A 24,609-nucleotide genomic window follows, 5' to 3' on the forward strand; every position below is an offset into this window, starting at 1 on the left:
AACCTTCTCTCTCTTTCTCTATCTCCCTTTCATGGCCGCCAAACTCCATCCCCTCTTTCTCTCTCTAAAAACCCTTCAATCTCTTTTCATGGCGTCTCTCTCTTTCCCCTGATCTGCATTTTTTCTCTCTCCTCTTCTCGTCGTTTTTCTGGGTTTTTTCCGTCGCTATTAGAAAATGGTGGGAAGCAAATGGCGGAAGGCTAAATTAGCGTTGGGTTGCGTCCAACTCCCTCGTACCCTTGATGACGAGAATAACAGCAATTCATCTTCTTCCGCCGCCGTACTCGCCTCCGTTAACGGCGGTCATCGCCGGCAATTCTCCGACGCCGTTGTTTCTCTCTCCTCTTCCACCGCCTCCGTTGCTGCCGATTGCCGCCCTTCTTCTCCTATCACTCCTACTCCTTCCTCTTCCGGGCTCCGCTTCTCTCGCAGCTCCTCCAAATCTTCGAAATCTTCTAAGGTTCGATTTCTGTTCGTAATAATTGTTATCGTAATTCTTATTTTGATTGATTTTTGAATTGGATTGAGTTTTTTTGTTGGTGTTTGTTTATTTTATTTTATTTTATGTGAAATTGTTCATCTGGGTTTCTGCTATAATGGTTAAATTTAATATTTTTTTTGTTAATTTTATGGGTTGTTTTTTTAATTGTTATTTTAATGTAATTTGTAAAATGCAATTGAATTTAATAAAAAAAGGGTAATAATGGGATATACTGTGAAGGAATCTGAATAGTGGGGGAAAGATGGGGCTTTATTGTCGTTGCTGTTGTTGTTGTTGTTATCAAGTGGTAAGTGGATTGTGGGGAAAATAAAGGAGAGTGGGTGAGATTGTACAACTTTAGGGACCATCACTACTACCCCTTTGGTTCATTTGTAGTAAAAGGAAAACCAATACTAGCTCCGTCGTGGTGCTCCATTTGCCTTTTCACGGTGTCATGTAACATGTAATGCGATGGGCTTACCTGACCATACCATTACTCCCTCCATTTTTTTATACTAGTAAATGCTCTCACTTGTATTTGCGCGTAGTTTAGTTTGACGACATTTTGTGGGTGTGGGCTAGTAGTGGGGTGGGATAAATAGTATTATACGGGTTAATATAAAAGTGGGCAAGTGGACTATGAAAAGTAGTACTCGTATTATAACGTAGATAAACTTGTATTTTCTCTATAATGTAAATTTGGGGCAAGAGTAGTATTATATCGACGACTAAATAAAGCGAGTGATGCATTTATTTAGACATTCATGGATTAATTTCTTTCTTGTGTGCATTTAACAAAAAATTATGTAGTATATATTTCTTGAAACACATCTAACAAGATCGAAAATACATCTAAGAAGTGGAACAGCTAATAAAAGAATGAAGGGAGTAAATTATTCAACTTTTATTTCCCTCAAGGGAAAGTGCTTTGCATGGTCAGCAGCTGTGGCCATTTTCACCCCATTTCTTCACCCTTTTTTTTTCTCCCTCCTTTTGATGAATTGCTTATTTAGATAAAAAGCCTGTTGACCGTTGATTGTGAGGTTTCTTTCAATTGGTATGAGCCTAAAACTCCTCAAAGTTGTCAAATGGGGTACTTAAGGTTATTTTTGATAAAAAAAAAAAATAAAAAATTAATGGAGGTAAAGAAGAAAACAGTAGTTTTCTCTTTCTTCATGATTTTCCACTTCTTTTGATGGGTGGGGCTCATCATCTCCCTAATGTTTGCCTTGAAAGCTTCATAATTATGACTGGTGAGAGAGTTGCTTGATCACTTTTGCTTTTGCAAAAAAATAAAAATAAAAGTCTTCCCCACTTGGCATTGCTCTTTAGTTTTAATTATATCCTTCATCCTTTTGGCAGCCTAACATTGACTTTTTATTATATGTTTTTCTTTTTTCTTGGTTAGATAATTAGATTCAATATGAAGGTATTTATTTGATTCTTCCTTGTAGAGTTATACTTTGACATTTTTATCTGACTGGTTGTTGGTTCTTGACCAATCTTTTTTGTTGTTTATTCTCCCCTTTTCTTGATTTGAAGAGATAATTATTATTAGGGGAAGCAGATAGCAGATGTGGCTCGTATTTTCATAAAAGATATTTTGCAATATATTTATTGATGGGCTGTTTTGTTTATGACCTAAGTTTTACATTAAAATCAATTTATTAACTTGAAGTTATCTGGCTCTGCCCTTAATTTTTTTTTTTTTTTTTTTTTTTTTTTTCTCTTTTGATTTGATTGAGAATGGAAATTCTGTAAATTTATTACCTGGTATTTTATTAAGATAATGAAAGAAAAAGAAAAAAAAAAAAGGAAAGACAACAAAAGACTTGAATCTATCTGTTTATCCCCTTTTGAAATCTACGCGGTCAGATTTCAAATGTATTTTGGTTCAGTTGTTAAAAGTTGATTATTATCTTTATTTAATGTATTGATCATTAGGATATAAAAGTCTTAAGTCATATTTCAGATTATTTGAAGCAGCTTTTTTCAAAAATTATTTTTTGCATTATTTTCATGTTCTAATTTATTTGGAGGTCCTTTTCTGTATATGTCTCATTATGACTTGTAACCAATGGCATATTTTGTTGGGCAATGTTGAAAATTCAATTCTTTCTTGATGATTAGTTAGCTTGTCTCCTTTTCAAAGGTAACGGGCTCGAATAGGTTTCCCAGATTTGGAATTTTGCTAGTTGTTTGCATTAATTGATTTTTAGGTCATTTTCCAACACCTACAAATATAGTACGAAGTTGTGTACCCCATTAAATGTTTTGCCCTTTAGGATAAGGCGGTGGGATTGATTATTTTTGTAGTCATGTTAATTCGTATCTCACTTACATTGCAAATTGTAAGGAAATATCTTCAAATTACAATCCATATATTTGGGTATTAATATGCATATTGGTTTGGGCCACTAAGCTACAAGTGATATTTGTGAGATCTTTATACCCACTGCATTGCTACATAGTAGAAAGGATACACCCATCCTTTTCATATTAGTTGACTTCATATGACTTTTGTTTTCAAACTAAAATTATGGGTCTCTCTTCTATGTTATTGTAAAATTCTGTATAATATTTTAACGATTAACCTAACAAGATTGTTTTTTATTTTATTAATTCATAAAGTTATCGCTTAAATAATAATACTATTAATTATATACTTAAGAAATCCATTGTACCCTATTATCAATATTTTTGTCAGAGTTAATTAGTAGTAAGTGATGTAAGTATCTTGTCTAATTTTGCGTGCCTGTTTACTTTTAGACAGAATGATATTGTTTTCATGGTCGGTAAGTTCTAATTTTTGTGGGATATACTGACCCCAAATGTCACCTGGCTGTCATATATATTAATCAAGCGCAATTTGTATTTTCCATTCCAGGATTCTATGCATTTATGTCTTTTATTTTTCTGCTTCCGAGTTAGTCTAAGTGGAATAGATTATTTTTCATTGTATAGCTAGAACCTAGAAATAAGTGACTAAATGATGCTGAGGCCAAACTGAGAAGAAGCTGAAGAACCGATGTTCAATCTCAAATGAATGTTCATGGCTCCAATTATTATAGTCATCTGTCTTTGGGAAATCTTGACATTAAGTTTTGAAACTGGGAGTCCTAGATGACTGGAACATGCTAAGAAGTAATCAGTGGCCTTCATGCTTGTAGATTTTGATACTTGGGTGTCAAAATTATTTAAAGCTTGCAGGAATTAATTAGGTGCATGTATCTTGCTCTTAGGCCTCTGTATTGAACTTGTTTTGTATAATTGACAATTTTGCTAATGCTTTTGCTATGACGAGAATTTGAAAAGGTGAAACAATGATGTCTGGCCTCAGCTGTGTAAGTAAGACTGCAAGAGTTTTTTATATTCTGGTTAAAATCTGTGGGGTGGGAAGTGATGACACAGGTTTTCTAGATTACATTTAGATTGCATAGATACTCCACTGGGAATTCTTGAGTATATTGAATGAGGATGTTAGTAAACACAATTTTGGGAGGACCTAGACGAGGTGGTGCAGGGTGTCCACCACTCAGAGAAGTTATATATTGGAGGGGATCTAAATGGGCACGTTGGGGCGAGCCGAGATGGCTATGAGAGTGTCCATGGAGGCTTTGGGTATGGGCAGAGGGACGCCGGTGGTGAAGCTATTATGGATTTTGCCCAATCATATGATTTAATTTTGGCTAATACTTGGTTTAAGAAGAGGGATTCACACTTGATAACTTTTCGGAATGGAGCAAATGCAACTCAAATAGACTTCCTGCTCACAAGGAGCATAGATAGACAAAGTTGCATAAACTGTAAGGTTATCCCAGGGGAGAGTGTGGTCACCCAACACCGGCTATTGGTAATGACTATTCGTCTGAAAGAGAAGGCGAAGAAAAAAGTTAGACAAGAAGAACCAAGGATAAGATGGTGGACCCTAAGGGATGCAAAAGCTAAGGTTTTTACAGAAAAGGTAATTGAAGAAGCGGATTGGGATGGAGAGGTGGATCCGGACATGACTTGGTTACGAATGAAGAACTGTTTCCTAAGAGTGGCCAAAGAGGTCTTAGGGGAAGTAAGGGGAAGAACTTCGGTACAGAGAGATACTTCGTGGTGGAATGAAGAGGTGAAAGCAGTAATTAAGCAAAAAAGGGAATGCTATCAAGCCTTAGGAAAATGTAGGAGTGATGAAACCTTTGCAGCGTATAAGGAGGCTAAGAGTAAGGCAAAGGCAGCTGTTCGCCAAGCAAAAGAAAAGGCATATCAGGAGGTTTATGAAAAGCTTGATTCCAAGGAGGGAGAAAGGATCATTTATAAGATGGCAAAGAGAAGACAAGAGGCAAGGAAGGATATTGGCATGGTGAAGTGTGTCAAAGATAAGAACCAAATGGTCCTAGTGCAAGAGGAGGGCATCAAGGACAGGTGGAAGGGGTACTTCGATGAATTATTTAATGGAAGTAATGGAGTTGTGATAGGAGATACCTCTATGAGTGATGAAGAAATCAACATGGAGTATGTGCGAAGGATTAGGAGAGTAGAGGTGGAGATTGCACTGAGGAAGATGAAACCTAAGAAGGCGGTTGGCCCTGATGGGGTACCGATAGAGGTGTGGAGGTGTTTGGGTAAGATTGGTATTGATTGGTTAACAAACCTTTTCAACAAGATATGGACGGCTACAAGGATCCCACAAGATTGGAGGAAGAGCACCTTGGTCCCGGTTTATAAAAACAAAGGAGACGCTCAAGATTGTTCTAACTATCGAGGAATTAAGCTTATGAGCCATACTATGAAGTTGTGGGAAAGGGTGATTGAACAAAGGTTGAGGGCATGCACAAGCATTTCAGATAACCAATTTGGTTTTATGCCTGGGAGATCTACTATGGAGGCAATCCATTTGATAAGACAAATGATGGAGTTTTATAGGGTAAAGAAGAAAGATCTTCATATGGTCTTTATTGATTTTGAGAAGGCATATGACAAGGTGCCAAGAGAGATACTTTGGTGGGCAATGTTGAAGAAAGGTATCCCACGAAGGTATGTAGACCTAGTTAAGGATATGTATCGGGATGTGTCAACAAATGTGAGGACATGCGGAGGGTTGACAAAAGATTTCCCTATTACAATCGGATTGCATCAAGGGTCTGCATTAAGCCCTTTTCTTTTTGCAACGGTTCTAGATGAATTAACTAGACCAATTCAAGATGAGGTTCCATGGTGTATGCTGTTCGCAGATGATATCGTTTTGGTGGATGAGACTAAGGATGGGGTTAATGTCAAGTTGGAGCAATGGAGGCAAAGGTTGGAATCTAGAGGGTTTAAGCTAAGTCGGAGTAAGACTGAATATTTGGTATGTCGTTTTGGCACTCAGAGGGGGACAAGCAATGAAGTGGTGAGTTTGGATGGAAAGGATTTGACCATGAGTGAATGTTTTAAGTACCTAGGGTCGATCATCCAGAAGAATGGTGACATTGATCAAGACGTGACCCACAGGATTAAGTCAGGGTGGCTTAAATGGAGAGCGGCCACGGGAGTGTTATGCGACCGCAGCATTCCCTTAAAGTTGAAGGGAAAATTCTACAGGACTGCCATAAGACCAGTGTTGCTCTATGGTACAGAATGTTGGGCTTCTAAGAAAGAGCATATTAAAAAGATGGAGGTTACGGAAATGCGCATGTTAAGGTGGATGTGTGGAAACACTTTAAGAGATAGAATCAGAAATGAGGTTATTCGCAAGAAAGTAGGTGTGGCGGGCATTGTAGATAAATTAAGGGAAAATCGTCTGCGTTGGTTTGGACATGTAAGACGGAGACTCGAGGGTGCACCGGTGCGAAGAGTGGAAGAGTGGGACCATGGAGGGATTAAACGAGGAAGAGGGAGACCAAAGATGACTTGGTTGGAAGGAGTGAGGAAGGATATGAAGTGCATGGATTTACGTGAGGATGAAGTTTTGGATCGTAAGGGATGGAGGAGAAAGATTTATGTTGATGACTACACGGAATAATCAAATTTGGTTCATGTTAGCCGACCCCACTTTTGGGATTAAGGCTTTGATTGATTGATTTGATTGATTGATGTTAGTAAACACCGTATTTGTTTGTTTGTTTTTTAAATTTTAATTTTAAATTTTTACTTGTCTTCCCATATCTTGCAACCAAAATGATTGAATTCAATTAATCATACTGAAAAGGCATAAGCTGGGTGAAAATATAGTACTCACAATGTTTATTGGTTTTATCCTTTTTATAGGTTTCTCTCCTCTCTTTACTGTTTTTCTTTTCTTTTCTTTTCTTTTTTTTTTTTTTAAATATTTGCCCAAGATTATTAAAGCTTCTATGTAGAACTTTTCTTCTTAACTTTTATTGTTTCATTACTGCAGAAGACCTGTGCAATATGCTTGAGCACTGTGATCCCAGGCCAGGGCCATGCTATTTTTACCGCTGAGTGCTCACACTCATTTCACTTTAACTGCATCACATCTAATGTGAAGCATGGCAATCACATTTGCCCAATCTGCAGAGCAAAGTGGACAGAAATTCCTTCCCAAGGTCAGACTTCGGAAGCTCTCCATGGAAAGCTGAGAGCTAACTCAATCAATGGGAACAGAGACTATCCAATGGTAGCTGATCTGCAGCAGCTTCCCCTTCCTCAACCAGATTTTAATCAGAACATCTCCCCCTCGTACCGGGTTGCTGAACCTGCTATGTTTGATGACGATGACCTCATAGATGAACAACATACATTTAGGGAACAATTTGCTCATAATGCTTCTGATGACAGCTCTATGAGAAGGGTAGCGATAAAGACATGTCCTGAAGTTTCTTCCGTTGCTAAGTTAGCATCTTATGATAATTTCTCAGTTCTGATACACCTGAAGGCTCCTGTTGCCGAAATAAGCTATTATGGTGCCAGCTCGCCATCTCATAATTCTCGTGCTCCAGTTGATCTGGTTACTGTACTGGATGTGAGCGGCAGCATGGCAGGTACCAAGCTTGCATTACTTAAACGTGCTATGGGATTTGTGATACATCACCTTGGTCCTCATGATAGGCTCTCAGTTATAGTATTTTCCTCTTCAGCCCGCCGTCTTTTTCCCCTTAAAAGGATGGCTGACAATGGAAGAAATCAGGCTCTCCAAGCAGTTAATTCCCTTTCTTCTAATGGTGGAACTAATATTGCTGAAGGTCTCAAGAAGGGTGCTAAGGTTATGTTAGAGCGGAAGTGTAAAAACCCGGTTAGCAGTATGATCCTTTTATCTGATGGGCAGGATACATATACAGTCAATGCTCCTGCTGGTGCACAATCTAGGACAGACTACAAGTCGCTCCTTCCAAATTTTATCCAACAGAATTCAGGAACTAGCTTTCAGATACCAGTGCATACGTTTGGGTTTGGTTCAGATCATGATTCTGTTTCAATGCATTCCATCTCCGAGGGTTCTGGAGGCACATTCTCCTTTATAGAGACTGAGTGTGTGATTCAAGATGCTTTTGCCCAGTGCATGGGAGGTTTGCTGAGTGTGGTTGTACAAGAGCTAGAATTGAAACTTAACTGTGTATACCCTAATTTGAAGCTTGGGTCAATCAAAGCTGGAAGCTACCACACTCGACTGTTGGATGGTGCAAGAACAGGTTACATAAATGTTGGAGATTTGTATGCTGAAGAAGAAAGGGATTTTCTTGTGACTATGAATATTCCTCAGGCATCTGTAAGTGAGATGCCACTGCTGAAAGTTAGTTGCACTTATAAAGACCCAATCACAAAAGAGGTGACACATTTAGATGAAGTTGAAGGTGTCAAGATCAATAGGCCAGAGAGAGCAGAGCATGTAGAGGTTTCCATGGAGGTGGATAAGCAGCGTAACAGGCTTAAAGCAGCAGATGCTATGTCAGAGGCTAGATCTGCTGCTGAAAATAGTGATTTGGCGGGTGCAGTGTCTATCCTTGAGAGCTGTCGGCAAACATTGTCAGACAGTGTATCAGCAAAAGACCCCTTGTGTGTGGGACTTCTAAATGAACTAAAGGAGATGAAGGAGAGGATGTCTACCCGCCAGGTGTACGAGGCATCTGGAAGGGCATATGTTTTGTCTGGACTGAGTTCACATTCGTGGCAAAGGGCTACTGTAAGAGTCGATTCCACAAGCAGCACCAATCTTTCTCAAGCTTACCAAACCTCATTCATGGCTGATATGATCTCTCGCTCCCAGACAATGGTGATTCCTAACATGCCGCCTTCTCCTCCTGTGAGGCCTCCTCGATCACTCTCTGGCCGTCCAAGTCCTAGGTAATTTGCAATCTTAGTAAAATTTTGAGATTGCTCGTTCCAAAATATAATCTACATATTCTACCTTATTTTTTTAAAAAATTAATCCTCTAGATTTTAGCTTTGTTAGAAAACCGGGGCGAGGATAGGGAGAGGAAGGTAATTTTGTAAATGACTAATAATAATGGGAGAGAGAGATAGTTTTGAAGAAAATTTTGGGTGGGAAGGGTATAGGTGGTAATTGGACTTTTTTTTTTTTTTTTTTTTTTTTTGGTTTTTTTGGTTCTTTAATCGGGTAAATTTTTGTTGGGTGTTTTTTGTACATAAGTGATAAAAGAGAGAAAGCAATGTGTTTCTCCATGGGAAGAAGGGGTATAGCCTTGCAAGTGTAATTTGCTGTTTTTTTTAATATTGGAGACTTTAAATTCTTGGCAAAGTGAATTAAATTATTCACTCTTGATTCTTTCCGTATTTTCCTTATTGCCCATATTTGCTCGATGCCTTGACTTGTCTATTATGTTTCTCTTACGAATAACACAACTTCGATCAATATTTATTGGCACACTGAGGTGTGTACAAAAATTTGCACAAATTAGTAGAAATTGTGTATTGGTCTAGGTAACTCGTTTAAAAATATCACTGTCATGATCATTGCAAAATCATGTACGATACTTGTACATTGCTGTATATGGCTATTATGGCCATGACCTAAAATCTCCAACATTTACCCTGTAATTTTCCCGTCATGACTGCAGCCCGAGTGGCTATCGGCCAAAAATCATCATGAGAGCGCCACTATTAGATAGTGGCGTTGATATGATGTTGCTGGAAGACAATTTCACAATTGTCCCATTTCAGGTATAAAATGTCTGGCCTACATGGGTACATCTTCCATGTTTTTTTAATTGTTGACGCTATACCTTGCCACCAACATCGAAGCTCTACGCACACTACAATCGCCCCCCGGTTCTTGGGCTGAACTAATTTTATTAGAACAAAGAGTGACCTTGTTCAAAGATGAGGGATATAATGACCTACCTTCACTTTTAAGCCTAATCCTACCTCAAGTGATTTTATGGAGTAATAAAAATAGTGGTGCACTTATGAGATTCTATTAGGATTCCCTCAGGAAAACAGCACCACAATATTCGTCTTGCCTCGCACTAGCACATACGCATTTTAGGTGAAAAATTATCATGTCTCCCCTTAATCAAGAATCCTTTGCGGCCAGCCTGATAAAAGCCACCATCATAAAAAGACGTCTATTCTAAAAAAGTACTCCATAATTCTTTTGTTTCTATTTACTTAAAATTACACCTTTTTAAGCAAGTTATTTAAGGAGATTATGGAGAAGGTAAACAGACAATTTTTTTAAAAAATAACCTAACCAGTAAGCACCAATGAGATGAAAGGGTTAATTTGTTAAAGTTTTAATTATTTTTAACACTTTGATCATTTACCATTGTTCCTCAATTGGCATGCCGGAAAGATGTGTTGTAACTATTAAAATCACAGGAAGTATAATTTAGTGAGTTGCCCTAGTTGTCATTTCGTTTAAGCCGCTAATGTCGTCAACAATCTAATTAGATATTCGTTAACAATATCTAAAAACAGATATTTTGCAAATCATTATTCCGTGTACAAATCATTATTTGATGCTCTTCAATCAGTTAATATTATAGGAGCAAGGTATGAGACATAAATCTCACATTGGTCATATTGGGGGATAATGTGGGGTTAATATAGGACAATGAGCTCTCCTCCCATTGAGCTAGCTTGGGAATGACTTTCTTATTGTCCTGTATCAATGGTATCTGAGCCGACCTCGAAGCTGTGGCAACGGAGTTAGTGGCCCGGAGGAAGTTAGCCATGACAAACGAGGACTTTACCAATGAGGACATTTCATGCTCACAATCGTCAATTGCAAGCCTAACATAGTAACACCTAATGACAATATACCCTTTACCAAATTCAACCTAAGCTATTTATGATTAGCAAAAATTAGGTTATAATTGGACTTTTCATGCTCACAATCGTCAATTACAAGCCTAACATAGTAACATCTAATGACAACTCATGGCAAACTTATAAAAAAAATTGGGACTTAGCTAGGTATCGTTTTTGACATGGATATGTGTCTAAATACAATAAACAATTACTTCGTATTATCCTCTGTACTCGAAATAAAACGACAAGTATATACTCTGTATTGATCAAATAATTATGACGAATGGAAGCATACGTGCGAGTAACGTAGCATTTGCGAGTTGTCAAATGACTAATGGACATAGGAGAATATAAAAACATGTGTATTAAGGCACTTTTCAAATTGTTGGTAAAAAGTGGCTTTGTGGAGCATAATGCAAAAAGATGAGTATTATCTTCAATTTACTGTTTTAGAATATAATTGAAATGAACCTTAAAGAATATTGGTATAATACCAATCCCTTACAAAAATCCTCCCCACCCCCTTTAAAAAAATAAAAAATAACGGTAAAATTCAAAAAAAAACAAAGGTTATTAAAAAAAAAAAAAAAGTTGATGATTAGACAAGAGAATCCTTGGCTGCTTTGACCTTTTCATGGCCTTCATTATCTTGTACGCCCACATTCTTCACTGTTGATAATGGCAAGTTTTCTTTATCTTTTATCTGCAACATCAACATGCCATTCACAATGCCGTTAGTATTCCTTCCTCTCATTATGTCTTAGACTTGAAATGTATTTACCATTTCTCCATTTTTTTTTTTAAAAAGAAAATTTGTCAATTACTATTGCATTTTAATGCCTCTTTGGCAATTACTACAATTAAATAATTTGCTTAACCATGGGTCAGTGATTTTTTTTTTTTTTTTTTTTTTTTTTTTTTTTTTTTGGGGGTCTTTAAATGCTTAACTAAGGGTTAAACATAGGTTAGGGAAAAAAGTGATTTCATACATGGCAAATAGTGGAGCTGGTAATAAAAGAAAATTTTTCAAAATAACCTTAATACGCGGTAGTATTTGTCAAATTTTTTAAAAAAATAAAAAATAAAAAAATATCTGAATAAAGGAAATATAGAAAATAATTTTCAACTCTTGCATTTAATTTACAACAAATGTTTTTACTACGTGGAATTTTCTATGTCCATGAAAAATCTTTGATTTTCCGTTAGGTTTTAACACGCATCAACACATATTTAGAAACTTAGTAGTGGCACGAGAATGTTTAAAAAGAGATTACGAGAACTACAATAAGGGTATACTGATAGAGTATAAAATATATTCTTAGGTCTCAACCAATTAAAAGCGTCTAATATGTTTTATATTCTATCACGCCCCATATGAAACATTAGTTCTATTCTCTACTTCATATGATTTGAGTAAGATAATTTTTTATTTCACAGTAACAATAATGTTTTTTTTGGATATCCTAAAAAATAAAAAATACATGAAGTCATCATATGCTGATAGAGAGAGTATTATTTTTTTAAGTGAAAAAAATGCAACCTTATTAATTAATAGAAAATTCTATTCAAATAAGTTGTATTTTTGCATTTACAAACAGACTATGTTATATTGTAATTAGAAGGAAAAGAGGAAAATGGAAGAACTAAAAATGCTGCCCAATTCAAAGGGAATAAGTTGTTTGGTTTAGGAAAGGGAATAAGTTGTTTGGTTTAGGAAAGGGAATAATTATATAACACTTGAAAAAAGTAGAGAAAAAAAGGTGAAAAGTAGTACAGTACTAATCACAATTAAAAGGGAGAATCAAATTTTCAAAAAATTCAAATACAAAAGTTATATCTTTTACAATTGTGAAAGTAGTATGAATTGAAAGAGGAATTACTTTAATTTGTTAGTAAAGTAGAAATAAAGCAAGAACATAAATAAAGATAAAAAAAGGTTGATAAATTTACCTGTGAAGCTGTAGATAAATCTCCAACAGGAACTTTCTTTTTACTCTCATTGGTACAAAAATATGAGTAGAGTCCCATCCCAAATACAGCTATTGTTATTCCAATTATATTTCTCTCTGTAAATGGATCATGTAATAATGTATAACCAAATCCAAGTACTAAGCATGTCTTCAGATGTCCTAATACTTGGTATGTTACTGGTGATGTCTTTCCTATCACCAAGAATGTGCTGAAGTTCACTGACACCGCGATTAGGCATGATAACACGATGAATCCCTGCTCATTTAAGTACATTTCATAGGGTCATATATATATATAAGATAAGATCATAGGAAGAATGGGATAAAATGCTATGTGCTAAAGTTTGCTGTTAGATTAATTGGTGGTCGTGATTTTCTGTGTTCAGATTATTTTGCACATACTGCTAATACTTCAATTAATGGATACAACTCCGTGTTGTATTTTACACTTATAGCCATATTTAAGTAATGCATACAACTCTGTATTAGCAGTATGTGCTAAAGGTTGTACTGTTAGATTAATTGCTAGTTGCGATTTTCTGTGTTCAGATTATATGGGTACAACTCTGTGTTGTATTATACACTTATAGCCATATTTAAGTAATGCATACAACTCTGTATTAGCAGTATGTGCTAAAGTTTGTACTGTTAGATTAATTGCTAGTTGCGATTTTCTGTGTTCTGATTATTTGTACAATTGTACAGACTGCATTACTTCAGTCTGTAAAAATACAGCTGTATGAAAGTAATGCATACACGATGAGAGGAGCGGATGAAACTCTATCAAGTGAAAAGTTGTAATTATAATTTTAACTTACCACGACAAGAGGAGAGTACTTGAAGGCAAAGACACTTTGCTTGGTGAGGAACTTATCAACCATAGGACCAAAGACGAATAGGACAGCTGCTTGGAATGGTGCTGATTGATATAGCAGTTGTGTCGACGAAACATTAAGTCTTTTCTGTATGGTGTTAGTCAGCTAAATAATAATTTGGTTAAGGAATTCATGAATTATGTCATCAAACTATATAAGTATAGTTTCTGGTTGCTGATTTCTTGGACAAACATAATATTATAAGTAGTAATGAAAGGAACCGAGGCTAAATAGAGAATAATCAAGGATACAATCTGACCAACACACGTTGTGATTATGGCTAGAGCAGAAAGAACTGTGCCAACAAAATTGAGCTGCAGGTCGGTTATAGAAGCAATCCCGACTCCCACCAGCAAGACGAACAGAGAAAACTTGATCTTTCGACTGTAAAATTTGAAGACAACGCGTGTTTCATCAATAAAACCAGCAGTATAAACAGATTTTCTAGCATGTTTAGGCCTTGTCCTGAATTTTTTATTCAACTGAACGTTTTTTTGACAGATATTAAAATTTATTTTGTCGATCTAGTGGCAATATTGTAAATAAGTTAGTTTCGAAGATGCAAGTGAATGGTAGTGTAGTAGTAGTAGTAGAGTATGAAAGTAAAACCTGAAATGTTTGTTAAGGAAAATGGTTTCCAAGAGGACAGTAAAAGGTATGATGGCAAGCTTCGTCATTTGGTAGAATCCAATGGAGTTGAATCCAAGGCTCAAGTTAAGAAGTCCAATGGAAACTCCATTCAGGATGCCAAACATGACTACAGTCTTCATGTCTACTGATTTCGTCTCGAAAAAATTGAGGCGTTGTGCCAAATGAAGGGTACAATATGTTACCATCAAGTGCCAACTTGTGAGTGTTGTCGCTGCAAATACGAACATAGGTTTACATACACATGTTATTAAATCATCTAACTCGAGTAAAATTCAATTAATTTCTAATTGTTGAATACTGATCCGTCACATTATAAAAACTATTAATTTATCATTTTCGTTCCTAAATAATAGACCACATTTTAAATGCTATTTCCTAATATTGTATTTCTTAAATTGAAAGTTAGAGATGTTTTTCTATTGTTGGCTAATCATTGTTGTTGTTGGTTGAACTGTTGCCATGCTCAACCACCATATATAGCTGGTGAAGCCTATTATTCAAAGGTCAGCCATGCTTATAAATTTTTTTTATGTGCAAACCAAACAATGATTTGTTTCAAAGCAAAGATTCATTGCTATAGAAGTAGGGACAATTATGTTTCCTATAGAAAGGTCAATTTATTAGTATTATAATTATTATTGGGTCAATCCAATGAATTAAGACTTGTTCTCATTGACTGAACTAAGTTGAACTGAACTGAACTGAACTTATTAGAGCTGAACTGAACTGAACATTTTATAAGAGAAGAAAATTAGGAGCTGAACTGAACTTAAATTATTAGAGCTGAACTGAACTTAAATTATTAGAGCTGAACTGAACTGAAAATAATCATATGAGAACAGACCCTTAATATTAATATTATAGATATGAGAACAGACCCTTAATATTAATATTATAGGTATAAAAATTCAATTTTTATTTAACACTTAACATTTAAAAATTCAATAACATACATTACTGTCTTTATGGCAATATGGCTCCATCGATTATTTATTTATTTTTTTTTTTACAAGATTTTTAGTCCGGATTTGACTTACTTTCACAATTTAACTTTAACTATGAATCTATGATAGTATCAATAAAACAAAGAGAGGGTAATTATATTTATAAAAGTACAGTAATAAAAAGCAAAAGAAATAAAAATATAAGTCAACGGATAAAGCATAATAATCTTCTTTTTAAAAAAAGAGAAAAAGCTTAAGGTTAAAAAAAGAAGAGAAAAAAGACGTACCAAAGTGGAAGCCAAGATTACTCATCAAGGCTTTGTTGCAAATAACAATTGAAACTGATGATGCCACTGATAGAAACAATGCTCCTACCACTCCTACTTGGAACTCCCATTTCTCTCCCATTTTCCCACTCTTTCTTTACTCCTTAATTACCTGTTAATTAAATCACTGTTAATTAAATCACCAAATTCAATTTAATAAAGTAATATACATACAATCACATCGAGCATATGCACGGCTTAATTAAATAATCAAAAAGTTAATTAATTTTTATAAAGGGTAATATAAAGAATCTTTACAAAAAAACCTTCTCCACAAAAGAAATTCCTAATGTATCAGATAAAAGAAATCAAAATTATTAGCGTAAAATTTTGTTTAATGGAGATGAGTCCAGATGACATACGTAGTACTCTATACATCTTAGGAAATAAAGAAAATCCGAAAATGGCTTTTTTTTTTTTTGGTTCCCCTTCCATTTACCATATACTCTACGAATGCAAGGTATAAAAACATGGCTAAAATGATGCCAAAATATGTACCATGTTCTGTGTACACCTAGCTACTTGATGAGCATTGTCAGTGAATACATTGTATTCATAATCGTGCAGCGCATGTTGTTTGTAATGTACATGCACCTACGTGTGTCACATATCATCATCATGTAAAGTAATACTTCGTAAGACTTTGCATATTTCTTTGATTAAGGAAGACTTTTAAATAGCTACAAAAAATGATAAAATCATGGTAGTTATAATTATAAATCAAATGTTTGAATTTTGTGAAAAATTCTCTTTAAACTTTAACTAGTTATGAAATTCTTATATCTGAAGAATTGACCATCTATTTGATTTTTTTTTTTTGTTAGGATAGTATTTGAGCTAATGTTGAAATTAGTTGTTTAGAGGTAAAATCATAGTTCAGAAAGAATCATAGCAAAATCGCATAGAATCGTACCAAGATCATGTAGGATCACACATAATTGTTATATGATTGTATGAAATCATATAGAATCAGAAGATGATCAATAAGGATTGTACAACCTTCTATTTTCTAATTAAATGAACCCAATAGCAATTAATCTTATTTTAAAGAACAAAAAATAACTATTCAACTCAAACGATGAAATTTTATGACTATTTTGTGCACTACTTGATCCATGGGGATGTAAAATATAATAATGACTTAAAAATTATTGTAACTATATTGTAAAATTATCCCTAGTGTAAATATGTGGGTAAGGAACAATTAAAAAAACATGTAGTAAAGTAAACATAAAGTATAAACATTTATACTTCTTTTTCATACAGAGAAAATGATTGGAGAACGAAATAAGAGACGAATTTATACTTACTTGTTAAAGGGCGTGCAGGTGTAACAAAGAGTCAAAAACACTTTAATTTAAGAAGATTTGTTTACAATTGTCTTTTTTTCGGTGTAGTCATCCAATTTACCTCCACCAATGATATCTTGAACGTGACCAGTAAGCTAAAATTGGAATGTAGATCAAATCAAATGAAGAGATTTTCTTATTTAAACTCTCTCTGGCTTAATGTTTGTATGTGTGTGATAATGCTTTGAAATGAGAGAGAAAGAGAAGAATGAATAATAATGAGAAAGAAGTGTTAGGAAGATCATATACATGATTTATCTTGGGGTTGAAGGAAAGGTGGGTTGTTAGTCCTTCTAAACACATCTTTTTCAAGTGTATTTCTCTTGTTGTTATGTGGTATATATAACTAATTTACTAGTATAACACATTATTAATATTATAGTTCTTGTTAATTAACATCTAGAAATAGAATGTGAGCGACACCAAATTGATTAAAATACATGAACAAGTTAAATTGTGCGGCCGTTGAATTACAGAAATATTGACTTTGAAACCAAGCAAGTACTCGTACGTCACTACGTCCATGTTTTATTATGGTGCATCAGTGCATGGAATGTGTTTTAAATGCCATAATAATTTTTTATTTTTATTAATATCTGTAGATGACTTGGCATGGTATATTCTACATTGCTACCCAATTATCTAGCTAAAATACCTTCAAAATCATTTAATTAAAATTACTAATATAGTAATATAACTAATGAAATATCTAAGCAAACATACATAATTCTCAATGTTATAATGGTTGGAGTTATTCTTAAAAAAAAATTATATTGGCATAAGAAGACAACACGTTTTGTGTGCGGCTGACCACACCATATAGCTAGCTGCTTGTAAAAAAACAAACTAACCCTATAACAATGATCTAGTAACCTCTATATACAACACTGATAAAGTAACTCTTGTAACACTCACTAAATAAACCCGTATCTGCACCAAAAAAAAAAAAAAACTAAATAAACCCGTATAACACTACAGTAACAAATTAACTCCCATGATGGTTGGCCACACATACGGAGTATGAAAGTTTCTACAAGGCTATTAAATAGATAGGAAAGCACACCAATATTTCCTAATAAAAGTAAAATAAATGACATCTATCATAATATACTATGAATTAACTAAGGACATGTTCTCATTTGGGTCCTTAGTTAATACATGATTTCCTACTCGAAGATATCTGCACCAAACTATTTAAAGAATACGAGTAGGAAAGCATGTATTAACTAAGGACATGATTTCATTGACTGAACTCAGCTGAACTGAACTGAACTGAACTGAAATGAATATTTTATATGAGAAGGAATTAGGAGCTGAACTGAACTGAACTTATTAGAGCTGAATTGAAATGATTTGAAAATAAACATATGAGAACAGGCCCTAAGGTAGACATGTACACAATTTATATATATTATTTTTAGTGACGAGTGAAACCCTAATAATTAACTAAACCTTAAGGTTCACAATTTTTTAGACTAATATATACAGGTCAGGCACCTGAAAAAGGTGCATACACGATTAAATGTTGAGGTGTATATAACATACTTTGTATGAAATTACTCCGTAATTAATTAATCTTTATCAGCCTAATAAAAATAATTGGGTGAAAGTGTGAGAATGGAAGTCAATTTTTAGTTGAGATGTTAATTAATTTAAGGGCATTATAGTAAGAAAGATTAAACATGTAGTCCTCCTAATTCCTATAAAGATGCTTGGAACACAAGCTCGAGAAGGTAAGATGACCATTTCTAATGCCATCCAATATTGTTGTTGTATATATCTGCTAAAATAAGCAACCAACATAAATAGTAGGCAACAAACTAATTTTAATTAATTGTTTACTTTTGGTGGAATGTTCACCTTCAGTTTCACTCCAAACTATTAATTAGTCACCATGTGTTTTTTACTTGTTCATTTTGCTCCACACACACTTTTAATTATGATTAATGGTCATTTACTTTATTTATTCTTCTCAATAATACTTATCAAATATCTTAGGTGGTTATAAGAGTTATGAAATCCATAAATTTATAAAATTTCATCAATTTATTACATATCTTGCTTAAATTATCTACAGAAGAAATAAACATGTTTGTATTTATGTGGGATCGAAGATATAGCCATATAGGTAAGCTTAATCATTCAAAAAATTTTAAACAAATGCTTAAACAGAGTTTAATACTCTGTACAAATTAGAAAGGAAAAAAAAAATATATACTACTTCCGTTAAATGTTATGTACAACTTTGGAATATTTTATATCTCACAAATAATACCCTAAAGTTGCACATAACATTTAACAGAGGTAGTACAAGAACGAAGCAGTTAGGGAATCAATTTATTATCTTTGTGTCCCCAGAAAAAAAAATGAGCCATTAGGGAATCAATTTTTGAAGCTATTGAATGAGGGATTTCCAAACATACATTTGAAAATTTGGGAAGCCATTTGCTATTAGTCAAATAACAACCATTTAATTTTGCAACTAGTTTTTGGGCCCGGGCGATGCCCCGCGTTATTACATGGAATTGAACATTAATATACATTGTAATGTATGATTTAATTTTCTTGTAAATTATATTTGTTGTTCATATTGTCATTTGCTATATATTAATATTTTGTATTCGAAAAATTGCATAAATTACATAGCTTGGTGGTAAGATACTTAGTCCTAGAATTAGAGGTTGTGGGTTGTGGAGAATTTTTTTTGTTTTAATTATGATGAGTCCATGACATGGATTGAAAAACAAATGAAAGGAGAGCCGGGCCACGTGGCGTAATAAATAGTTGAGTAGGTGACGTGGCGTAGTGAGAAGGTCTTACGTGACACGTGGATGTTCTTAAGAACGCCTTTTAATATATTAGTGTAGATATTAGCTATGGAATTAAAAGCAATGACTTATTTTTCAATATTACTCGGTTACTCCGTACTACTTGAAGAAGGTTCTGAAACTCGTATAACAATAAATAGAAGGGTATGAAGAATGTTTGATATACAACGATTGTTTCTTAGCTGAAAGGAGATTTCTATTTGATACAATATTTTTTTTTATATTACATGTAAATCTCTTTGTAAACGTCATTTAACTTTTTATCAATAAACTGATTTTAAGGAAATCATCTTATATATATAGTGGCGATTGGCGAATATATCCCTGCAATAAATCTAGTGAATGTTAGGTTAGTAAGCCATATTGGTTCAAATGCACTTCGGAGTATATTCGCATCAGTATCATGTAGAGCTGGCAAACGTGTCGTGTTGTGTTTTGCTCGTTTTCAAAGCTAAATGGGTTGGAAAACTTCAACACTAACCTGCCCAATTGATAAATGTATCATGTTATATTGACATGTTTAATCAAACAGCTCGAAAACCTTTGATACTAACAACTATTTCATGCCATGTTGTATTATACTTCCTCCGTTCTTTTTTACTTGACCCGCTTTGACTTTTACACTATTCACCACTCCTCCTTTGACCGGGTTTTGTGAATAATATTTAAAGAAAAACATATTTATGTAAGATATTTTTAAATTCGTCTCAACAAGTACTATCATAATATATTACTTTTATAATTTTTACTTATCGAGAATTAAAGTTATTGATCGTTAAAGTTTTACATCGGCCAGCGTGATAAAAGAAACAGGTCAAGTAAAAAAGAACAGAGGAAGTATAAAATAATTAATGTTAACCTCATACAACAAATATTTCATTAATTCCAGGAAAATTAGTCAATTACTACATACCTCATAAAAGGGTCCTTTGTGAATTATTACCTACCCCTAAAATAGATTAATTCTAGTAACTACTACCTTTTTTCTTAATCAGTCTACTTAAACATTTAATAACATCATTATTTGTCTAAATTGTAATTAATAGCTTTAAACTTTCATTAATCTTATAAACCCATACACCACCTACCCTCCACCTCCGAAAACTCTCCTTTACCACCTCCGGCTAGGACTGTACACAGTTTGGTCTGGACCGTAACCAAACCAGACCAAACCGTATTTTAGCGGTTTGGTTTGGTTTACGGTTTATAAAATTATGGTTTGGTCTCTATTTTTTTGTAAATATGGTTTATGGTTTGGTTTGGTTTTGCAAAAATTATAAACCAAACCAAACCGTAAACCAATAAACCGTATTATAAAATTTATATAATTTTTAAATAAAAAATTACTTATTATATATTAAAAAAATTAAAGAATAAATAAAAATACCATGAAAAATAAATAAAAACTATATGGTCAATACTATATAATTAATAACTATAATGTAGTACTCCGTATGAATATTTTTCATTGTTATGTATTATTTTTATTATGTATTAGCACTTGATTAGTTTATTGTTATTTTTACTGTAACTTTATAGTAATCCATATGAATATTTTTTATTGTTATGTATTATTTTATTATGTATTAGCACTTGATTAGTGGATTGTTATTTTTATTGTAACTTTGTAGTACAATTTAATCCGTTTGGGTTACTTATTTAAACTTTATTATAAATTAATAAAATATTATTTGACAATATTTGAGGAAAAAATATCATCACATCATAAACCGCAAACCAAACCGCACCAAACCGTATTATTATGGTTTGGTTTGGTTTCAATACTAATATGGTTTGGTTTGGTTTGAAAAATTTACCAAACCGCATTTTGCGGTTTGGTTTGGTTTGGACTCAAACCGCACCAAACCAAACCATGTTCACCCCTACCTCCGGCAGCTCCCCCACCACGAAATCTACCATCTCTTGGTCATCCACCACGAAACTCACCCCCACCGTGAAACCCACCACAATTACCACCCCCCCTACTCTAACCCTTAAAACGAACTCATCCCCTCCCCATTCCTCAACTCCGATTACTGCCCCTTCCCTTCTTCTAGCCCCTGAAAACAGCCCAGCCACGCTAGGGCTTTGTTTCGTTGCGGGGAATGGGAGGAGGATGGGTTTTGAGGTGATGGAAGGTGAGGGGGTGGGAATTGTGTGTCGAGGAAGCATAATAGAGGTGGAAATCGTGGTGGGGGAACATGAAGGGGTGGATCTTATGGTGGGGGAACGGGATGGTGGGTTTTGTGGTGGGGGATTAAGCGTGGGGAGTGGGTTTCATGGTGGAGGGGCTGTCGTCGGAGGTGGTAAGGGGACAAAGGGGGCTGCCGGAGGTGGTGCAATGGTGGTGGGAAGGTGGTGCTAGGGTTTATTTAATTAATTAAGGTTTAAGTGCTACTAATTAGAATTTAGCTGAATAATAATATCATTAAGAGTTTAAGTAGCTAGGTTGATTAGAAAAAAGTTAGTAGTTGCTAATCAGTTGCTAAAAGTTAGCAACTACTAACTTTTAGGGGTAGTAATAAACAACTTTTTTTAAGGATAGTAATTCACAAAGTCTCCTTTTTGAGGTAGTAATTAACAAATTTTCCTTAATTGCATAAATATTGGTTTCACGTTGGTTAAGCCATGTTAGTTTCGTGTTGGGATCTGAACACTAACTCCACCTGTACAAATAAATGTGTTATGTCAAATTGACTCGTTTAATTAATCATGTCGTAACTGGTAAGCCACTAAGCCCTTAGCTTGATACTAACCAAAAATTTTATGCTCGGTTCATGTTATACGAAGTATATGGTATCAGCTATTGCTAGCTCAACTACCATAATTATGCAATACTTGTTAAATAAATGATAGAAATATTTGCCATTAACTGCCTTTTAATAAATTTAGTCAACTAATGTTATTCATTAAATTATTATCCAATAACTACCAAAATTAAATTTTTTGCTTGTTCTCCCACATATATGACCAACTCCATCATTATAAGGCCCTGTTCTCTTCACCTTAAAAAAATAATATTAAGTTAAAATAATTTCAGTTCAGTAAAAATAAGTTCAGTTCAGTAAAATTAATTTCAGTTCAGTAAAAATAATTTCAGTTCAGTAAAATTCAGTTTTCTTAAAGAAGAATTATAATAGAAAATCAGTAAAAATAATTTAAGTTCAGTAAAAATAATTTAAGTTCAGTAAAATTAAGTTCAGTATAGTAAAAATAAGTTCAGTTCAGTAAAAATAATTTCAGTTCAGCAAAATTAAGGTGAATCAAACAGGGCCTAATTCACAAATTAAACACTAAATATTCTTAACAAAACAACAAGCCATTAGGATTTGTTTTCAATTTACAACAAATTAAACAAAAAAAAAGTTAATATGTAATTACACAAGATACTCATTTTGAGACTTGGTAGGAATTAGTATCATCATCAGGATTAACATCACAAGTAGGTGTGGTATAAAAAAAAGGACCAACAACATATTTGGTCATACCCCTAAACATAACCGAAGGCTGCCTTAGTTTAACTCCTGTATTTCCTTGTCCAAAATCTGTTGGTATATTGCATGATTTATCTGGGCATGATACTAATCTCACTATACAATCTTTTGGGTTCAAATTCTTGCGATGTTTCACCTTGTCTACCACCATGTTGAACTCACCATCATCATCTGTCGCGTCGCTGTCGTAGAATGCTAGTCCCTTGCCCTCATCTAAACATGTTATTGATACTCTAGCACCTGTTAATTGGAAGATTGAACTTCATGTTAATTTAATCATACAGCCGATTGATTTTTTATTGATTTATTTTTATATTTATTTATTGATTAAATGTCATCACCAATTAATTTATTTTGAGAAGATAGCAAGAACATATACATATATGAGAATGTCACGGGGGTCTCATAGTGAGAAACAAAATCATATGACATTTTCGTAAATAAACCAACAATTTTATTCAATTGTGGAGCACACAATAATGAAAAAGTTGTTGATTTTTTCACGATAATACCCTTATGTCTCAATATGAGAAAGAGAGAATTTCCCTATATATTGAGTTTAAACATGCATGTAATAATACTTAGCTTACACTATGAATTCAACATGTACGTTGACTTTGAAATCAACTATCCATATCATCATATATTCATATATAATCAAAATCACGTTTTTCTTTGATATTCAAAATATACTCATATGCTTTTAATCTATCACTAATTAGTAGGGAGTAATTACTTATATTGGTAAAATTAAGTTCCATACATCTAAAAATAATCTTTCTTATATTGAATTGCTATGTACTAAAGGGCATAATTAGGATAACATAAATATGTCGTACAATAATTATTGTATACTTTGTATATTATACTCCATAAAATATCTCTTTATCCTCAATTTTATTTTAATTTAGAGAAAGATCGAGTAAACATACATGTCTTGGCATTTATGATGTATGAAATAATAAAATTTAAGTACGAGTAAAAGTTAAAACAAACATAAAAATGTATAAGACGTACCTTTAATAGGTTTTCCACCTTCAACCCATGCATTCCAATCTCCGGAACAATCTTGGCATTTAACTAAGCCACTCACATGAAATTTCTCTGTTTCATCATTTGTTGCTTCTATTGCTTTGAGGCTGCATCCCAACATTATCACCACCATCATCCACCCTACTAAGCTCATCATCGCCACCCTCGCCGCCATCTTTCTATCTCTCCCTTGACTTTTTTCAATATGTTGACTAAATAAAGATGGTTAATGAAGTGTCATACGAGCCTAATTGCATGACAAGTTTTATAGAATGTTAGTGGAAGGGTAGACGTGCTTCCCATAACTCCATTACTATCCTCAAAACATTATTGTCAACCATTGCATGCACGTCTATTATTATTCCATTTGATGATTTATTTGGCTCATTTATTCTTCTATATATTATTGGCTAGAAACATTTGTTGATGCCTTTGACTTTATTACATTTTTTATATTGATGT

The 24,609-nt window shown here is 34.0% G+C and overlaps 3 protein-coding genes across 3 annotated transcripts; 1 reads left to right on the forward strand and 2 right to left on the reverse strand.

Annotated features, from left to right (window-relative positions):
• Window positions 1-9,184, forward strand: LOC145558369 (E3 ubiquitin-protein ligase WAV3-like). Its single transcript, XM_081619592.1, has 2 exons — window positions 1-460; window positions 6,849-9,184. The coding sequence occupies exons 1-2, from the start codon at window positions 176-178 to the stop codon at window positions 8,754-8,756; spliced, it is 2,193 nt and encodes a 730-aa protein (XP_081475718.1). The 5' UTR covers window positions 1-175; the 3' UTR covers window positions 8,757-9,184.
• A 1,905-nt stretch (window positions 9,185-11,089) lies between these two features.
• LOC145559529 (UDP-xylose transporter 1-like) lies at window positions 11,090-16,989 on the reverse strand. Its single transcript, XM_081620944.1, has 7 exons — window positions 16,755-16,989; window positions 15,406-15,556; window positions 14,133-14,385; window positions 13,775-13,907; window positions 13,467-13,628; window positions 12,629-12,904; window positions 11,090-11,381 (listed from the first exon to the last, which is right to left on the reverse strand). The coding sequence occupies exons 2-7, from the start codon at window positions 15,524-15,526 to the stop codon at window positions 11,277-11,279; spliced, it is 1,050 nt and encodes a 349-aa protein (XP_081477070.1). The 5' UTR covers window positions 15,527-15,556; window positions 16,755-16,989; the 3' UTR covers window positions 11,090-11,276.
• A 5,915-nt stretch (window positions 16,990-22,904) lies between these two features.
• Window positions 22,905-24,380, reverse strand: LOC145559530 (proline-rich protein 1-like). The gene is made up of 2 exons (XM_081620945.1): window positions 24,133-24,380; window positions 22,905-23,355 (listed from the first exon to the last, which is right to left on the reverse strand). Exons 1-2 carry the CDS (start codon window positions 24,320-24,322, stop codon window positions 23,012-23,014), a joined length of 534 nt encoding a protein of 177 aa, XP_081477071.1. The 5' UTR covers window positions 24,323-24,380; the 3' UTR covers window positions 22,905-23,011.
• Window positions 24,381-24,609: the final 229 nt, after the last annotated feature.

This window comes from Chenopodium album, chromosome 9 (genome assembly GCF_948465745.1).
Source record: "Chenopodium album chromosome 9, dcCheAlbu1.1, whole genome shotgun sequence".
Lineage (NCBI taxonomy): Eukaryota > Viridiplantae > Streptophyta > Magnoliopsida > Caryophyllales > Amaranthaceae > Chenopodium > Chenopodium album.